The 16,810-nt window shown below is 39.9% G+C and overlaps 2 protein-coding genes across 3 annotated transcripts in view; one reads left to right on the forward strand and one right to left on the reverse strand.

Annotated features, from left to right (window-relative positions):
• The window catches only part of tprg1 (tumor protein p63 regulated 1), a 701,399-nt gene that overhangs the window by 293,961 nt on the left and 390,628 nt on the right, over window positions 1–16,810 (forward strand). The gene's annotated exons all lie outside the window — the stretch shown is intronic.
• ube3a (ubiquitin protein ligase E3A) lies at window positions 777–12,289 on the reverse strand. Of its 2 annotated transcripts, none has more exons than XM_080431895.1 (11): window positions 12,034–12,289; window positions 9,343–9,389; window positions 8,737–9,041; window positions 7,486–8,645; window positions 6,943–7,087; window positions 6,645–6,850; window positions 5,979–6,143; window positions 3,850–4,005; window positions 3,660–3,733; window positions 3,383–3,526; window positions 777–1,823 (listed from the first exon to the last, which is right to left on the reverse strand). In XM_080431895.1, coding segments are annotated over exons 2-11 (2,478 nt in total). In that variant the 5' UTR covers window positions 9,345–9,389; window positions 12,034–12,289; the 3' UTR covers window positions 777–1,702. The 2 variants fall into 2 exon arrangements, with proteins under 2 accessions (XP_080288021.1, XP_080288022.1); XM_080431896.1 differs by having other exon boundaries at window positions 9,192–9,389.

Raw genomic sequence — 16,810 nt, forward strand, 5'->3', positions numbered from 1 at the left:
GCATTTCAATGTTCTTGACATGGTGCATGTCACTATCATTTCATCAGTGAAATACTGTAGGAAAAGAAAATGCATATTATGCAAGACCATTAAAATGGCTTTCATAGCATTAGTGTTATGGGGGATGTATTTCTTTTTATGCCTAATCTGTCTTGACTAATGAATGAGCAGTTCTTTTCTCCTGAAAATGATATATACTGTCCGTTTTTGTTTATGGGAGTTAATCATGAACTACAGTGCACTCACAGTAGAAAGCAATGGATTTCATACATTTATTCAAATCAAATCTTTGGTACCGATTCTCATTGTATGCACCATGTTTATAAAAACTCCAGTGTTCCATCCTTAAAATTGTATCTGTAAATTACCAGTACACAGTATCACTTACTTTGCATTCGGAAATGGTATGACTTAGAAATGTTTATAACTAAAAAAGGAAAAATATATTAAAATATACAACTTTTGGTGTGCTTCTTATTTAGCCATTTTGTAGATGAAGAGAAATATCCTGTATTGCATAATTATAAACATTAGCGCATCACTACAAATGATAAAACACGGGCACTCACATGCAGGGCACGGTGGATAATTTGTTTCTAAATATAGAGTGCTAATGTAGAAAAAGCCAATTACATCGTTAAAGGCTGATGTTAGTGATGAGCAGGCTAATTCTAGAGTAGGAAATTAGAAAAATGCATTTGGAGAGCAAAACCTTTTATCTGTATGACTGAAACATAGGTTTCAGTCAACACATGGTTATTTACCGTACATCAAAGTGTAGTAAATTATTTTTTATTTATATTCATAAGTTCGTTGACACAAGAGTTTAACCATCTTTTAGCACATTCATTTTTTTCACCTGAGATAATATTTGACCAAATAAAAGAATAAAGAACACTTGTCATTCTTTAAATTATGTAGGTATTGCACATTTGTGAAGGGATTGCACTTTCAGGTGGCCAGCGGCAGCAATTACACTTCAAACATAAAAAAAGAAATAAATATACCCTTTTCAATGGCGCATGAAGCGGTAATAAAGCACATTTCAAAACCCACCTCACTACAAAAAATCACACTAGTACATTTTACTAAATAACAGCAAAAATCATTCAAGTAAAATGCTAAGTAAGGAGAAAAATACAAAACTACTTTCAAGACTTACTTATAGAGATAGGGATAGCATTGGCTGGGTGTGTTTTCACCCTGAAATACAAATGGTTTTAATAAAAAGGTAGTCAATGGGGGGACTTGGCTCGGCAGTAATATGCAGGATTCCACCCCATGAGCTGCTGTAGCCAAAATGTACCAGACTATTAAGAGTAGTCATTAGAACATTTGAGCACCAATGGCAACTGGTAAAACAGCAAAAACTCTAAACTTCATTAAAAAAAGTATTTACTAAGCATTTATGTGTAAGTGCACTTTCACAGCTTTTAATTCACAAATCAGATTTAATAACCTTCCTTCTATCTGCACAAAAAGCCACAACAAACTTTAAAAGAAACAACAAAAACAGCTATATGACTTGCAGTGTCAAGCTCTTTGGAAAACTTATTGGGGATGAATTACATTCCAGGTGAGGTGAGAGGGTTTCAGGCACATGATAATTGCAGCATTGTTGTAATACAGTAAAAATCCCTTTTCTTTTAGTTGAGGTTGTAACACAACCACAATCAGAGCATAATTCTGAACAAAACTGCCTTCACAGCATCCCAAATCCTTTGGAGTAAGTCATAGCTTTGAGAAGTCTTTCCCTCAACTTTTCTTTAGAGGAGTATTCTGGGAGCAGCAGTGCATTGAAGCAGGTGTGAGACGTTGGCAACCTGGAAGAAAGAGAATGTAAATTAAGTTAGTTTAAACATTAGACAAGAGGAGTAGACCTGATCCGACACAGTGGCACAGACGCAGAGACAGCAACAGCAACAGGTGAAATGGCACCTGAATCGCTTTCTTTTAGCATTGAGGGTATTTTCAGCCACACAGTGGTGAAAGCGCTTAACCCATTCAATCCGGGAACTCATCTTCTAATGTCTTCTTAATCTTAACAGGTTTCTGAAAACCTTCTATATCAGTGGTTCTCAAACTTTTTCATCACCCAAAATTACATGTATTTGGTCGCGGACCCCTATCTCAAAATGTTTTGTTCCAGGGACCCCCCTAGAAGCAAAGATTTGAGTCACAAATGTTTGCTTTAAAAATATATATATTCAAAGATTTGCGCACATTTTAATGATTTTTCAAAAATAGTAGATATACAAGCTCATAGCATGGCACCAAGCCAAAGAAATCTAAAATGAAACAGATGAGTTCCCAGTCTTAATGGCTTAACCGATCTACAGAAAATCAGTTTAATGTGGTATTATGTCTAATAGCGTTTGAGCTATTTACAACTTCGCCAATATGTGAATGCTCATCTCTGTTCCGTGTTAAAATAAAACATAAAGTTAAGTTTATAACCAAATAATGTTGTAATCAGCTAAATGTTAAAAATGTTCTGGTCTAAACAAGTTTAATACTTAAAGGAGTAGTTCACCGCAAAAAACTTTATTTTCTATCAATTACACATCCCATAAAGCCTTGAATTCCTGGATATATTTTAGTTTTTGTCGAATTCCTAAGCCAATAATTTGATGACCGGCAGAGTGAGTTTCATACTGAGTCTCCTATTGACCGATGATCCGGTCATCAAATTATTGGCTCAGGAATGCGACAAAAACAAAAATAATTACTATGAATTCAAGGCTTCATGGGGCGTGAAATTGATAGAAAATAAGATTTTTTTTGAGTGAAATACTCCTTAAAGCCCTATTAAGAAATATTGAGAGATCTATAAGCTCACAACATGTCGCATCCCAAAGCATTGTGAGTTTGTACGATATTTGAGCATTTTCACCTACAACGACATGCATGAAATAGGGGCACCGGGGCGAAAAAGATTCATCACAGATTAATCAATACACTGAAAAAATAATCACCAGATTAACCGATTATTAAAGGTAAGGTAAGTGATATTTTTGGGGGTTTCTTTAGTTTTTTGTTAAAAAGGTTAAAGTACTATATTCTGATAGTAATCATTGCTACAGAGTGTTTGTTCGGTCACAGGGGTCTCTCCAGCTCTTTAGTAAACAGAATATAGTACATTTTCAGGTAAGTGACAACATTTAAGCCAATCAGGAGAGAGCACTGAAAATGCATTTTCTGTTTAATAAAGAGCTGGAAAGACATGGGAGACTCCTTTTACTGAACACTCTATAGTAATGAGTACTATCAGAATATAGAGCTATTTAACACTTATTTTAACCAAAGTAAATCACTTACCCTACCTTTAAACTAATTGCTTTTTTGTACACGTTGCTCTTACATGCCGTTTATGTTATCATACCTGTCTGTGTCTGAGCCATTCTTGGCGATGATCATTTTTAATTTGCCCAGGCCACCCACGGGTGCTCTGTCTGTGCCAGTGGTAAACTGAAGGAACAATCTCTTCTGCTCCTCTCCAAAAGAATGAATCGTTTCCCAGAAATCCCTGCGTGCAGACAATAAAGGACAACAATGAGAATCAATGTCAGTATTCTGTAGCACTGTGACAATACAAATATGTAGATGGATTGGTGCCCTCTGCATGAGTAAAGACACAAAGGAAGATGAAACTAATTTACTTGATAACTTGACAGTCTTTGTTATAACCGCCGTCATACTCTGTTGTTTTTTGAAGTGCGTGAAAGTCCAGATTCTGGAAGAAATAAAAAGGGGGGAAAAAGAAAATACATTTTCGATTACACAGCGAGACAAATAGCAGCGGCAGAAAAACATGACACAATACATTCATCCCTAAAAGTGTTTTCTTACCCTGCTTCCGCAGATAAGCAGCTCAACTTCCTCAGGTCTAAACAAGTACTTCAGTGGGGACTCATTTGTGACCATAAGGAAACCCTTTTTGAAGGCCCTGAATTGCCTTTCCACGCTCTTGTTCAGTGAGTACTCTGCATACAGGTCCACAAATTCCTAGAGTGACAGATGCAAAAACACCACTTTAGACCAGTGGTTCTCAAACATTTTCATGTCAAGGACCCCCCACGCTGATGGCCCTGAACCATGCTGTAGATGTATTTGGCCCATACAAGATTAGCATTTAAAATGCAAACATATTCAAAAATTGTCACGTTTTTTTCAAAATAGCCAATGTATATAGGGTTAAAGTGGTTAAACAAATTTCTTATCCTAGATATATTAACTAACTAGCTGGGGAGACCCTGGAACCCCCCTCAAGGACCCTTGGGGGTCCCTGGACCCCACTTTGAGAACCACTGCTTTAGACACACAGTGGAGCAGTGTTTTCACAACAAGCGGGTCACAGCGGGACCTCCTGACGAGGTCAGGGACAAAGGACAACCTTGACTGAGGAATACTGTGCTATATATCTCATGGACTTCATGAATAACAACAACAAAAATGTGGGGCCAGTGTGAAACCAGCTGAGAACGCCTGCAGCAGATCAATGTTCGTTCAGCCCTACAGGTGCTGCATAATCATTCTGAAGTACTGAACAGTCACTGGGTCAACATTTTCCATTACATGCACTGTTATGTAACTCCTCTCATCAGAAGTCATGGGCACTACAGTAACCGTTAGGTGAACAGCAGTGGTATCTGCTGTGTAGTTTGGCAGACATGCAACTTCTTTTTACTTAATAAAACAGAACAAAAAATAAAATCATATTTATGATCAAAGAGAAAGACTGCAGACTGTTAGATATAGATTCTGACCATTTCTAACATGTTTAAACATGGGCATAAGAATTGGGACAAAGTTGTCTTGAAGGAAAATTCCAGTTTATTTTTCTATCTTGAATGGTGAGCTACATATACCACTATAACCAAAACCACATGTGCACGCATATATTCATAAGTACGATACTGTAATTCCTGCAAGGTGTACCAAGCAGGAGGTAGATATGCAGTGCAATGGACATTTTGGCTAATAACTTTTCATATTGTGTGGTTTATATAATTAGTGCAAACTGGACTTGTTTAAAACCTTTCTGAGGCTTGCGTTTCGTGGCCCCAATAGATGCAGTTTAAAGCTGTGTCTAGCTGTGTTGAATCCCTACAATGAAGCCATCATAAGCGATAGGCATGATGGCATAAAAAATATTAAAATGTTCCTTTAAGCAAGTTAAAATTTGGAAGGTTGTGACCCATCAACATCACTAGAAGCATTTCAGTGCAGAATGTATCGCTGATAAAATGTCTGGCCACTACATAGCCCTATCACCCCCATGTCTAAGGTTATATAAGGGTCATTTGTGCAGCGTGCTTCTCCCCAGCTACTGGAGAATTTGTGACGCTGTACTGAAGTGACTCTAGATAACACGAGGAATGGTGGTGAGAGGAAAAAAAACATTTCAGGCTATTACGCTTATCTCAGTGTGTCCTTTCCTACAATGCAGTACCCCAGCACTCTAGAGCAGTGATTCTCAAACTCTTTAATATCAAGGACCGGACCCCCATTTGATATGACTGTTATCTCTGGGACCCCAATCCAAGAATTGTTTTATTGTTAGACATAATTCCGTCCGATATGTTCTTTCATTTGATCCAGAAGTCCTTCACTGTCTATGTAATGTAGGTATAGAGATAAAAATGCAACTCTGATCAAAATATGTAATAATAGTGATGATAAACTATAATTTCGCCCCTGGTTTGAGAACCACTGCTCTAGAGCAGAATCCATCCTACAGCTGAAATCCTACTGTAAACTATTGATACACACGGAACTGCATTGTGCATTTATCATGAAATTACAGACAAGCATCTGATATGTAGTGTTGGTGGACATGAAACCTTGGGTAAAGGTATGCGACACCATTTCTAAATATGGCCCATGGCTTACGACAGGTCATCTACCCACCCGCCCCGCTTGTACTGAGAGAGTTGTCCTACTGGAAACATAACAATGGAGTGTAGAAATGCCTTCACCTGTCTATTCTCCTTGGTAACTGGCTGCTCATCTCCCTCTTCTTTCAAGTCATATGTGACTGGTTCTCCATACAGGTCTGTCTGTGATATTTGGAAGGTGAGCATCATGTCCTCCTCAACGTTGCCATCATACTCTAGCAACCCCTTCAGACTCTGGTAGATAGCCTGCAATAGGAAACGAAGCGTCTTGAATGTCTCCTGGCCGCTTCCCAAGTACTTTCCTTAAACAAACTGTGATAAAAGTGATAGATTTGGCCAAATGTAACTGTGATCACTAGTCATCAAATCTGAGAGGATACAGTATGCAGCTACTTTTGCTATTTGTGAAATAAGGCGGTTAAAAGTGGTTAAGTAGAACGAACAAAACTTTGCAAAAAGGTAATTAAAACATGATGACAAAATGTTCACAAACTATTAAAATCCTTCACCAACTTTTGTATCTTCGTATGTAGGAGCAAATCTGGTTAATCTGGTTATTGGTGTGATATAGTGACTGATAGAAGTCATGTCTTTTCTGCCACATTATATATATGTGTATATTTATGATGAATGTGATTTTGCTGCCTTGACAAGATGATACGGTATCATAGTTGTTATATTTAGAATGCATTCAGAAACATAGGAATGACAATTTGACTTTCACTGTGAATCATTATGTTACTATACTGGATGAGAATCTGCGAGATCCACGAAGGTTCCTTTCTTGCCCATGAGCTTCCGGTAGACAACCATGGGGAAATGTACGTCCAGGATGCAGTTATTGTAAATGGCAAGTCCCAGGACTATGCCAATGAGGGTGTACTGGGCTTCAATTTCCAGTGAGGTTGAATTAAACCAAAAAAGCTTTGTGGCATCGTCATAAGTGAACATTCCTGTTGAGGAAATGGAATGCATGAAAACAAAAACAAAACAATGACACAGAGAGGAGTCAACATTAAGCAGCTGAATCGGCAGAAATACTTACCAATGTCTGGATTGAAGATTTCCTGCAAAACCAACTGGAAGAACTCCTTTGAAACGCCTCCCTCGTCGACGCCTTGCTCTCCCTCAAATTCAACAAACAGCTGTTTCTTCAAGTCAGAGGGGTTCTCCATGGAGATCATCTCCAACTGCAACACAAAGTAAATGATCGTTTATACCTCATCAAAAGACCATGTCACACAACCAAAGTAAGGAAAAAAGTGCCAACACCAAACGGTCATTCAAAATAGTTTGAATTAGCCTTAAGAAGCAATCACTGAAGATTTTGTTTCCTATTTATTACTGTATGGACACAATTTCATTTTCACTTCAGGAAGCGGGTAGTGTATGTGTGTGCGTGTGTGTGTGTGTGTGTGACAACTATGGCGACTATGAATGTGACTGTGAAAGTGAATTTATATATTTTCCATTAATAAATTATTGTTTAAAAAGAAAATAAGTAATCATTGAGTGAGAAATATGGGATTGAGCAAATATATCCTACTACAAAACACGCAATGCATGTATTTCTATTACCATGACTTACTCTGACAAGGGCATCGTCTATGATGTGATCCCTGCGCACTTTTAGCTTCAGGTAGGGGTTGGGCTGCTGGCCCTGAACCATGCTGTAGAGTGCTGTGATGCGGCGCTCGCTGTACATCCTGATCCTGTTGTCGTAGTACAAACCCTGATTCTTGGTGATGGCATTGAGGATGAAGGGGCAGCTCTGGAAGGAGAACTTGGCCTCGGAGTCCACCTTGAAGAAGGTGAAGTCCTTATCCATCTCCACCACCTCGTTGACTGGCTCGTTGACAAAGTCCTCGAAGGGGATGAGGGGCCTCCTGCTGTCGATGCTCCGGACGCCCAGCTCTTTCTCAAGGTAGTCAACCAGGGGGCCCCTCCTGTAGATTCGCTCCTCCCCCAGCAGCTCCTGCAGCGTCAGCTCATCGTTCTCCAGGCCCTCGTCCTCCTCTTCGTTGTGCTCAATGTCCAGCTCTCCTCCTATTATGCTGGCATAGTAGATCAGCTTCAAGCATTTTGTGGCGGCCACCACGGTCTCGTCGTCGTTGACCAGATTGTCACTGTCGTAGTCGTTGCTGACGACTGTGAATGTGATGAGCTGTTGGAAGGTCTCCATCATGTGACGGATCCGCTCCACGCCGTACCGAGACCACAAGCGTGTCAGCTTGGCGAGTGCCGCCACCGGCAGTTTGCACATGGCCTTGCAAAAGAGCGGCATCGCCATCTCCAGGTACTCGGGGCTGTGGAGGTTGCCGTTCTCCATCATGATGACAAAGATGTTGATGTAGTGGGGGTTTGCCTCGTACGCGTCAAGGTAGTCCAGGTCCAGCTCCAGGTTTCGGGAGAGGTAAACCAGCGCATTGACCAGAGCTGCCTCTAGCTGATCATCGGCCAGAAGCTTGTCGTACATCCTCCTCACCGCCTCGATGTCTAGCGACACTTCATCGGGGCCGAGCCTTCGAGCAACACTGTCGAGCGACACATCCACGGCAGAAGAGGCGCCGGCGCTCTCCTCCTCGAGGCCTTCTGCAGGGGGGTGCTCAGCCTTCCTAAAGCTCTTTGTCAGGGCGTCCGCGTTGGAGAATACCCTGCCAATAACACGTACAAGAGTGGAGTGGTTTCCTTCCCCTTCACAGAAACTCAGGATGTGGCTTAAGTTGTTCTCTGTGAGATAATGAACATCTGCACAAGAAGAGAATTGAAATGATGAACCAAAGACATTGTTTACATATTTGTGTGTGTCCAAACCATTTAGAATGAAATCCTTGTTTACCTGCAAAGTCCTCTCTGTTGGGAAAGAGATCCTTGTCATTCATCTCGCTGCTTAAGTTAGGAGGGACTCCGTTGGCGCTGCTGTCAGGGTGGGCATCATCAGGTTCATTCTTGGAAGGGTTGGGATCACAGAGTTTTGCGTTAATCTTATAAAGCGCAAGCGCTCTGACAGCTGCCGCATTGTTATCCACGGGTTGAAAACTGCTGCATGATGCGCACAACTCATTCGTGCACTCGCCATTTCCACAGCCGTCTGTTAACTGCCGAAAGTAGCGCTCGATTAGATGCTTTGCAGCCGCTCTCTTCCTGCGCATGGATTTTAAGAACACGATTCTCTGATTACTAAGACAAAAGCACAAAATTAAATATTTTGCAATGCAAACATGAGAGCACACCAAAGGCATGTTATTACATTCCAAAATACAATAATAAACAAATGCAATTGTAAGGTCTTACATTTTAAAGCTAGGATGTTCTGTAGGCCTTCACTCTAGCAAAAGTGTGAATGAATGTTCCTAGACAGAACATGTGCCTCAGGGGGGTGCAATGGTGAAGACAAGGATAACTGGTTGCATGCTTGTGCACGAGTCCAAATGGTATGACTTACATTCGGCTTGGTTCAGATTTCCGTGTCGTAGGCCACTTTACAGTCCTCTGAAAGCAGAAGTAAAATGTCACTTACAGTATACCGGTAAAATGAATCTAAATGGCGTATCCAACTTTATATATGATGCAAATTGGGAAATAACAAAAGAAAATAAAAATGTTAATTTCACATTGGTGCCATACAAGGTGCTTCAGTCTTCTTATCATGCAGCCTACTTAGAAACGTCAGGGTTCAAATCCCATCACACTGTTTTTTGTCACATCTGTCTTTTTCAGAATGCCTTTCATAATATTAATGCATATAAAAAATGACCTTTTTCTGCCCATGCTACTATACAGTACTATGCTACCCATGGACAATGTACATTCATGCAGACAGCAACTGTAGCATGGAATGGGTTACTTGCAGGCCTTAAGAGTAACAGTTCCAACGTTTATTTTAAATCTACCCTAAAGGAATGGTTTAGGGGGAGCAAAGTCTGGGTCTAGACTTGGTCTAAATGGATTAAAATACATGGTGTCCTTGTCAAGCCTGGTGTTTTATTTTCATTTAGTAATAGTTGTACAGTTGTTAGGTATTTATATTGTTTTGTATTGTATTGTTTAGTACTGCCCCCCCCACCCCCACCTGCATTCCTCAGGTATTTAACCCCTACCCCTAGTGTGGAAGGCACACCTGCAATTTGCCCAAAAGGAAATTTTCTAGCACCTATGGGTGCTTGGATTGACATGCACAAGGACACTTTTTGCATGGACTTAAAGGGATATTTCAGTTTCAAAAGAAAATGGGGTCATTTTATCGTCTACTCAGGCTTTTGGGAGCACCCCCGACAGTTTTTAAGTTGTTGCTTGATTCAGTATTTAGTTATTTGATATTCATTTTATCAGACACGCCCTCTTCCTATACAAACCCATTGTAACTTCAAACTCCATTTTAACCGTGTTACTTAGATTCATCGGGAACACCCATCCTTGGTTCCGTGTTTTTTCAATTACTTTTTTCATTTATTTTTAATATTTTTTGGGGAAAATGTTGAAAAAAAGAAAAGAAAAAGTAATCGAAAAAACACGGCCCCCTCACGTGTTAGGAGGGCAGGATGAGTCACCAGAACCAAGGTCCATGTTTTTGATGAATCTAACATGAAAAAATGGAGTTTGAAGTTATAATGGGTTTGTATAGGAAGGGGGCGTGTCTGATAAAATGAATATCAAATATCTAAATACTGAATCAAGCAACTTAAAAACTGTCTGGGGGGCTCACAAAAGCTAACCTGACTCCGTCAAATGGAAGAAGCTTGCGACACAAATTTAAGATTTCCGGAGGGAGGGGGGTTTACCAGGCTACACAAAAGCCTGAGTAGACGATAAAATGACCAAAACATTTTTTTAAGTGAAATATCCATTTAAGTGCAAATACACACATACAGTATGCATCGCATCATTCAACACAACATAATTTGCACATATACAGTACATATGAAAGGACCGCAATGGAAATAAGCCGCTGGCTTTTTTGCGTTTTGTCCTTTTGATAATGGTGTGACAATGTATGGATTTTACTTCTTTATTGTCAATTAAGAGGTCAAATTCAAACTAGAAGTACTGTATGTTTCTGATTGCCATTCCTAATATTAATTCATAATAATCATTAATATAATAACAATGATTATGCATGGTGAAATTAGTGCAGGTAGTTTATTTACCACTCAAAAAAAAAACTCAAAAATATTGTTACAATTAATCAATAGAACAACATTTAATATGTTTAAATGTTGTTACAATTCAATAGAACATGCAATGCTTAAATGTTGTTACTATGAACCAATAGAACAACATGTTATGTACTATGTTTAAATGTTGTTTACAATTCAATATGTATATGTAATGTGTTAAAATGTTGTTGCTATGATATGAACTAATAGAACAACATGTATGTTGAAATGTTGTTACAATGACTCAACAACATGTATGTTTAAATATTACCAGTGGTGTAAAGTAACTAAGTACTCAAGTACTGTACTTAAGTAAATTTTGTAAGTGTTTTTTACTTTCTTCAGTATTTACAATATTCTATAATATTACTTCTACCCCACTACATGTCAGAGGAAAATATTGTACTTTTACTCCACTACAATTATATGAAAACTTTAGTTACAAGTTACCACTTCAGCCATATATATTTTTCGGCCATATGATGCATTGCATTGTGAGCTTGTAGATCGGCTATTTTCAAAATATTTTTAAACTATAAATTATTTATTATTAATACATTTTAACTTGTGAAATGGGACATTCTGCACAATGAGTACTTTTACTTTTGATACTTTAAGCATATTTTGATGCCGATACTTTTGTACTTTCACTGAAGTACATTTTGAATAGGGGACTTCTACTTGTAACAGAGAATTTCTACATTGCAGTATTGATACTTTTACTTAAGTAAAACATGCGAGTACTTCTTCCACCACTGAATATTACAATGAATCCAGGCTGTAGAACAACATGGTGTTGCAATGCAACCAGAATGACAGCTGACCCCCGGGGCCAACCAACGTGACCGACCAGAAAACCAATCTCTAATCTTTAGATTCCATCTTTCAACATTCAAAACACGCTAAAACAATAACACAATAATATAGCAAACTGGACGTACATTTGACCTTAATGTGTATTCAATCAGTTTAATACTGACCTGTGATTTCAACTGAGCTTGTTGCTGTCCTTATGTGACTGTGCAAAAAATAAAATCACTTCTTCGTACAGCTGTTGCCGTTATGGATATATATATATATATGCAGTCGTTTGGATTATGTTCTATGCCGGAGTTAAAAGTATCTGTTCCTACACTCAACAGACGGTATGAAAATAATAGTGATCAGATAGGTTTGGTTTAGTGAGTCAAATTATTTCCTCTACCATTTTGTCAACAACACTACGGACCATGTATCCCAGCATGCCACGCGAGATTGTAAAAAAAAAAGAGAAAAAAATCACAAGTTCAAGGAAGAGCCTTGATCCCATAGCCCGGAGATAACTGCCACACCGTGATTGGCTAGGTGTTAGGTCCCATAGCCCAGAGGAGACAGACACGCTGCGATTGGCTAGTTGGTTGTCAAAGAAACGAGTGTCTCTCTAAGGAGATCCCAGACAGCTATATCAGTCAGTTTAGCTAATAATTTTATAGTTATAATAATAATAATAATACCTGGTATTTATATAGTGCTTTTCTAAGTACTCAAAGTCACTTGTGTGTGGGGGCCAGGCCAGGGGGAGAGGGCGGTTATGAGTTAATTTACACATACTGATACTGTAGTGAAAAGTTAGTTAGTCATGCAGTTAACAACACAAAATATAAATAAAGAAGCAACAAAGAATATGCGCTAAGCAGTGCCAGGAGGTGAGGTGGAGTCTGAAGAGGTGCGTTTTCAGAGTCAGACTGGTGGAATTAACCAGTCATAACATGACATGGGGGACATGTACCCCCATGTCATGTTATGACCCATATGCATATGCCATGGGTCTTCAACAGTGGGTCTGGGACCCCTAGGGGGTCCTCAGAGGTACTACAGGGGGATGACAAATCTTTGTCTGATAGGAACTTTTTTTAAACATTCACCACATGAACCCTGGCATCCCTGTTCTGAGGTGAACATTAGCAGATCTACAAGCTCACATTGCATCGTTGATATCAGCTATTGTCGTCAAAGAGGTTTGGTGTAGAAGGAAAAACAAGCAAACAAAGTATATGGTCAAGAGCCAATGGTCAAGTTTACAAAGTATTGAGGAAAAACGCATTAACGTGAATCCAACATATGAATAGAAAAGATAATGAGTAAACAAATCAACAATTTTTTTAAATTTACACAACACTGATCATAGTGCTGTCAAACAAGTCTATGAAGCTATCTATGAAAAAGTTTAATCTGCAACACAATTTTATACAATATGAAGTCCCTGCTTCATCTCTCTCTCAGCTAATAGTGTGGTATATGTACTCTCGTAGGATTGTTTTGCTTTTTAAGGGACCAAACTGTTAGAGGACGACGGCTTCACATTTTCAGACCTTTCCCTCACTTTCTGGGGGGTCACTTCAGTTTTGACCCGCTCAAAACTATATTCTTGCTTCCATTTCTGCCATTTGCTAACCAATTTTTTATAAAAATTAGAAACTTAATGTATGTTTTGAAGTATACTGGGTTTATAGGCTCCACCAGGCCGGACGGCCGAAGGCTGGAGATTATGTTTTCGCCCCTGTGCGTCCTTCCGTCTATCTATCCGTCTGTGTCTCTGGCACCGCTGGACCGATCGGTGTGAAACCTTGCGCACACTCTCCCAGTAGGCCAAAGAAGAACCTCTGCACAGGACTTTCCACATCGGCCGCATGGTGGCGCTATAACAGGCCACCTCACGTTTTGGCCTATAACTCTTGAATACAGTTGTTGTTACTACTTCTACATGTTTTGTCCAAAGCTGTATTGTGATCAAGATGTATCAGTCACATTATTCAGATTTAATTCCAATTGGCTATGCCTGCTTTCCAAATTTTGCGGGCCCTGGATAGGCAACCTGGCCTGGCGGAGACCTGTTTTCCCTTTAATTGTACTTTCAAAGCTCTGGATGTGTATTTTATAAGATTTCAGTGCATTGGCTACAGTCCCTCCTGCTCCTCACCATTGGATCCCTTGTAGACACTCTGTAGGTATACCACTAATGGTCCAATTCACAAAGTGCCAATTTGAAGGTCAGTATTCTCAGTTTATTTATAGCATTACTGGACAGATCTGGTTCAGGTGTTGATAAAGTAATTTCAGAAATACAATACAGGATGATCTATTCATCATGATTGTCATCTGGAGTGTCCTCCCTTACAGTGTTTGCACAGTCTCCACCCATAGCATTTGCAGAGAGGAGTGCAAGGCAGGTGATTGAGCAGGTCCCTTGATGAAGATATCATATTGAACAACCAGCAGGAAAGAACTGCCCATAGAGAAATACTCAAGCAGTCCCGGGTCTATCACACCTGTCAGCTTCTTCTTTTTCAACGATGGGTGTCCCTTGATGGACATGAGTTTCATCTTTTTGTCTTGCTTTTTATCAAATTTTCTCCCCAATTTAGTCGTTATGCCAATTGTTTCCTCACCACACACTTCTGTGTTGTTGTCACTGCTGTTGTATCCTACGGACTCATCTACCAGTGAGGAGCCCCCACCGGGAGAACATAAAGCCTTCATCCTACTCTTCCCACCCAACATTCCCTGCTGACAGGTGGCACCGTGCAGTGACTATTATCAGCCTCCCTGCCCGGCTTCCCTCCCCTGAACATCAATTGTGTTTGTGTACTGTAGACACTCGACAAAGTCGGTCGCACCACGTGGATTTGAACCCACGACGTCCGCAGTGGTGGGCAGGCACTTTACCACTGCACCATCGGAGAGCCTATGAGCTTCATCTTTTGAATGGATTTCGTATTCTACAGAATGTAGTCACCCTCTTCTGTCGAGTCTTATTCTTTATTAAGGCTCGCCATACATTGACTCGTTAAATAAATCAAAGACAACTCGGCATCATAGCCAGCCATCATCGTTTTGATGCGTTTGTTGAATGTCAACTATTAGAACTTTGTCAAAATGTAGGGTGGCATTTCTTCCTTGGCCTAGTGGGAATGTGCGTGCAAGGTGAAGAGAAAGAGAAAAGAGCAGAAGTAGAGAGATGAATGTAATGCTGACTTGAGATAAGCACAAGTCAGAAAAAAAATCTTCTGGCTGCTTTAAAAGTAAACCAACTCAGAATGTTTTAAAACCTTTAAAACAACTCTAATATTCGGAAAATCGGACATTAACTGGCTGAGGTACTGTTCTGGGAGGCAGGGCCGGCCGCTGCCATAAGCAATATAAGCGGTCGCTTAGGGCCACAACCACTAGGGGGCCACACATTTTTTTACTTTCATATTGTAATTATGTCATGTATCTCCTATCCAACAACTAGAGTTATTATTTTAGTATGCAATAAAAAATGCCATAAGGATTTTATAATGGGGGTGTTTGGGGGGGGGGCAAAAAATCTTGCTTAGGGCCACGAAAATCCTAGGGCCGGCCCTGCTGGGAGGTCCCAAAATAGATGACCCCCCACCCTCTGAGGGCATCTGAAAAATTTGAACCCTATCAATTTCTGATAGTTTGGAGTTTGAGATCTGCAAAAAAATCTATTTTAGCACAAAAATCTTACAGGAGCTGTATTTTGGACATAGCATATTATACTATAAGGGGTCCTTGGCCTGAAAAACATTGAAGACCCCTGTCTATTAAGTTAACCACTGACAATAACAGCATTCAGACTGTAGGCCTGTCAAGCTGGAGACTCCAGATTTGTATAGAATGTTGAATGCTTAAAATGAAAATCATGTTAGTCGTTTTATGTTTTATTTCATTTTAGAGAGTGTAAAAGCAAGGAGAGAGAGGAGAGTCATTCAAACTCGAGTCCTCACAATCACAAGGAGCATAGGGTCTGAGCATAGGGTCTGTGCGGTGGGTCTGTTTAAAAAAAAAATATGTTAGGCTACATTATGATAGATTTGTACATCAATTAATGAGTTATAAACAGAATGAAAAGTGACCTAATATACTGACAATAGATATAACTGTGCCATTAACAAAATCTTCAAAAGCTCCCATCACATCTTCTGCAGTCATCCGCTCTTTAGCTGCACAGTAAAATCATTGTGTTCAATTAAGAATATGTAACTTACTTTGAGAGTGTACAAATGTTATTTATAAAGGTTATATTTGTACACTCTCAGTCAGAGTTAAATTACCACTGTGGTTTTGATGGGTGTGCTCAGGAGTTCAGACCCCCTGTTGTTGAGTGTCACAGGTGGGTGTTGGGGCATGCATCCAACTGACAGCTCCCCCCTCATGGATTCTTATCCATCAGCCCTAGAATCTGTCAAACAAACATGGGTCGTTCATTTTTGTGTTGCGTGAAAAGTTTCCCCATTTTTACTTTTAAACTAAAACAATCTATATACAATTGGCAAGTGGCAAGTGTGTCTGTTTGTTTATCGGGGTCTCCAAAAAGTTAGGTTTCGCTTTTGGTTTGAATGTTGCAGTTAGGTTTCGCTTTCGGTTTGCGTGTTGCCAGATCATGTGCGAGAAACAAGCACTGGTATTGCAATGAACGTGTACACGCTCTACTGTCTCTGTCTCCGATGTGCGGGCCAGGCTACTAGACGGGAGGACCGCGTAGCGACCCGAACCTCTAGTTCTGTACATTTTACATACAAATAAGAAATAGTGAAATTAGCAGATCTACAAGCTTACAAGGCGTCGCATTGCCTGAACCCTTACCAATGACCACTTAACACGGCAGTCGGCAGCCATTCGACTGCCGGTCACTGGTCTAAACTATAACAAGCTTCCATCAGTCATGTACTGTAGACTAACACACATCCCAAGGTTCAATTCATTTATAGT

Source organism: Gymnoscopelus braueri (genome assembly GCF_963280865.1).
Source record: "Gymnoscopelus braueri genome assembly, chromosome: 6".
Lineage (NCBI taxonomy): Eukaryota > Metazoa > Chordata > Actinopteri > Myctophiformes > Myctophidae > Gymnoscopelus > Gymnoscopelus braueri.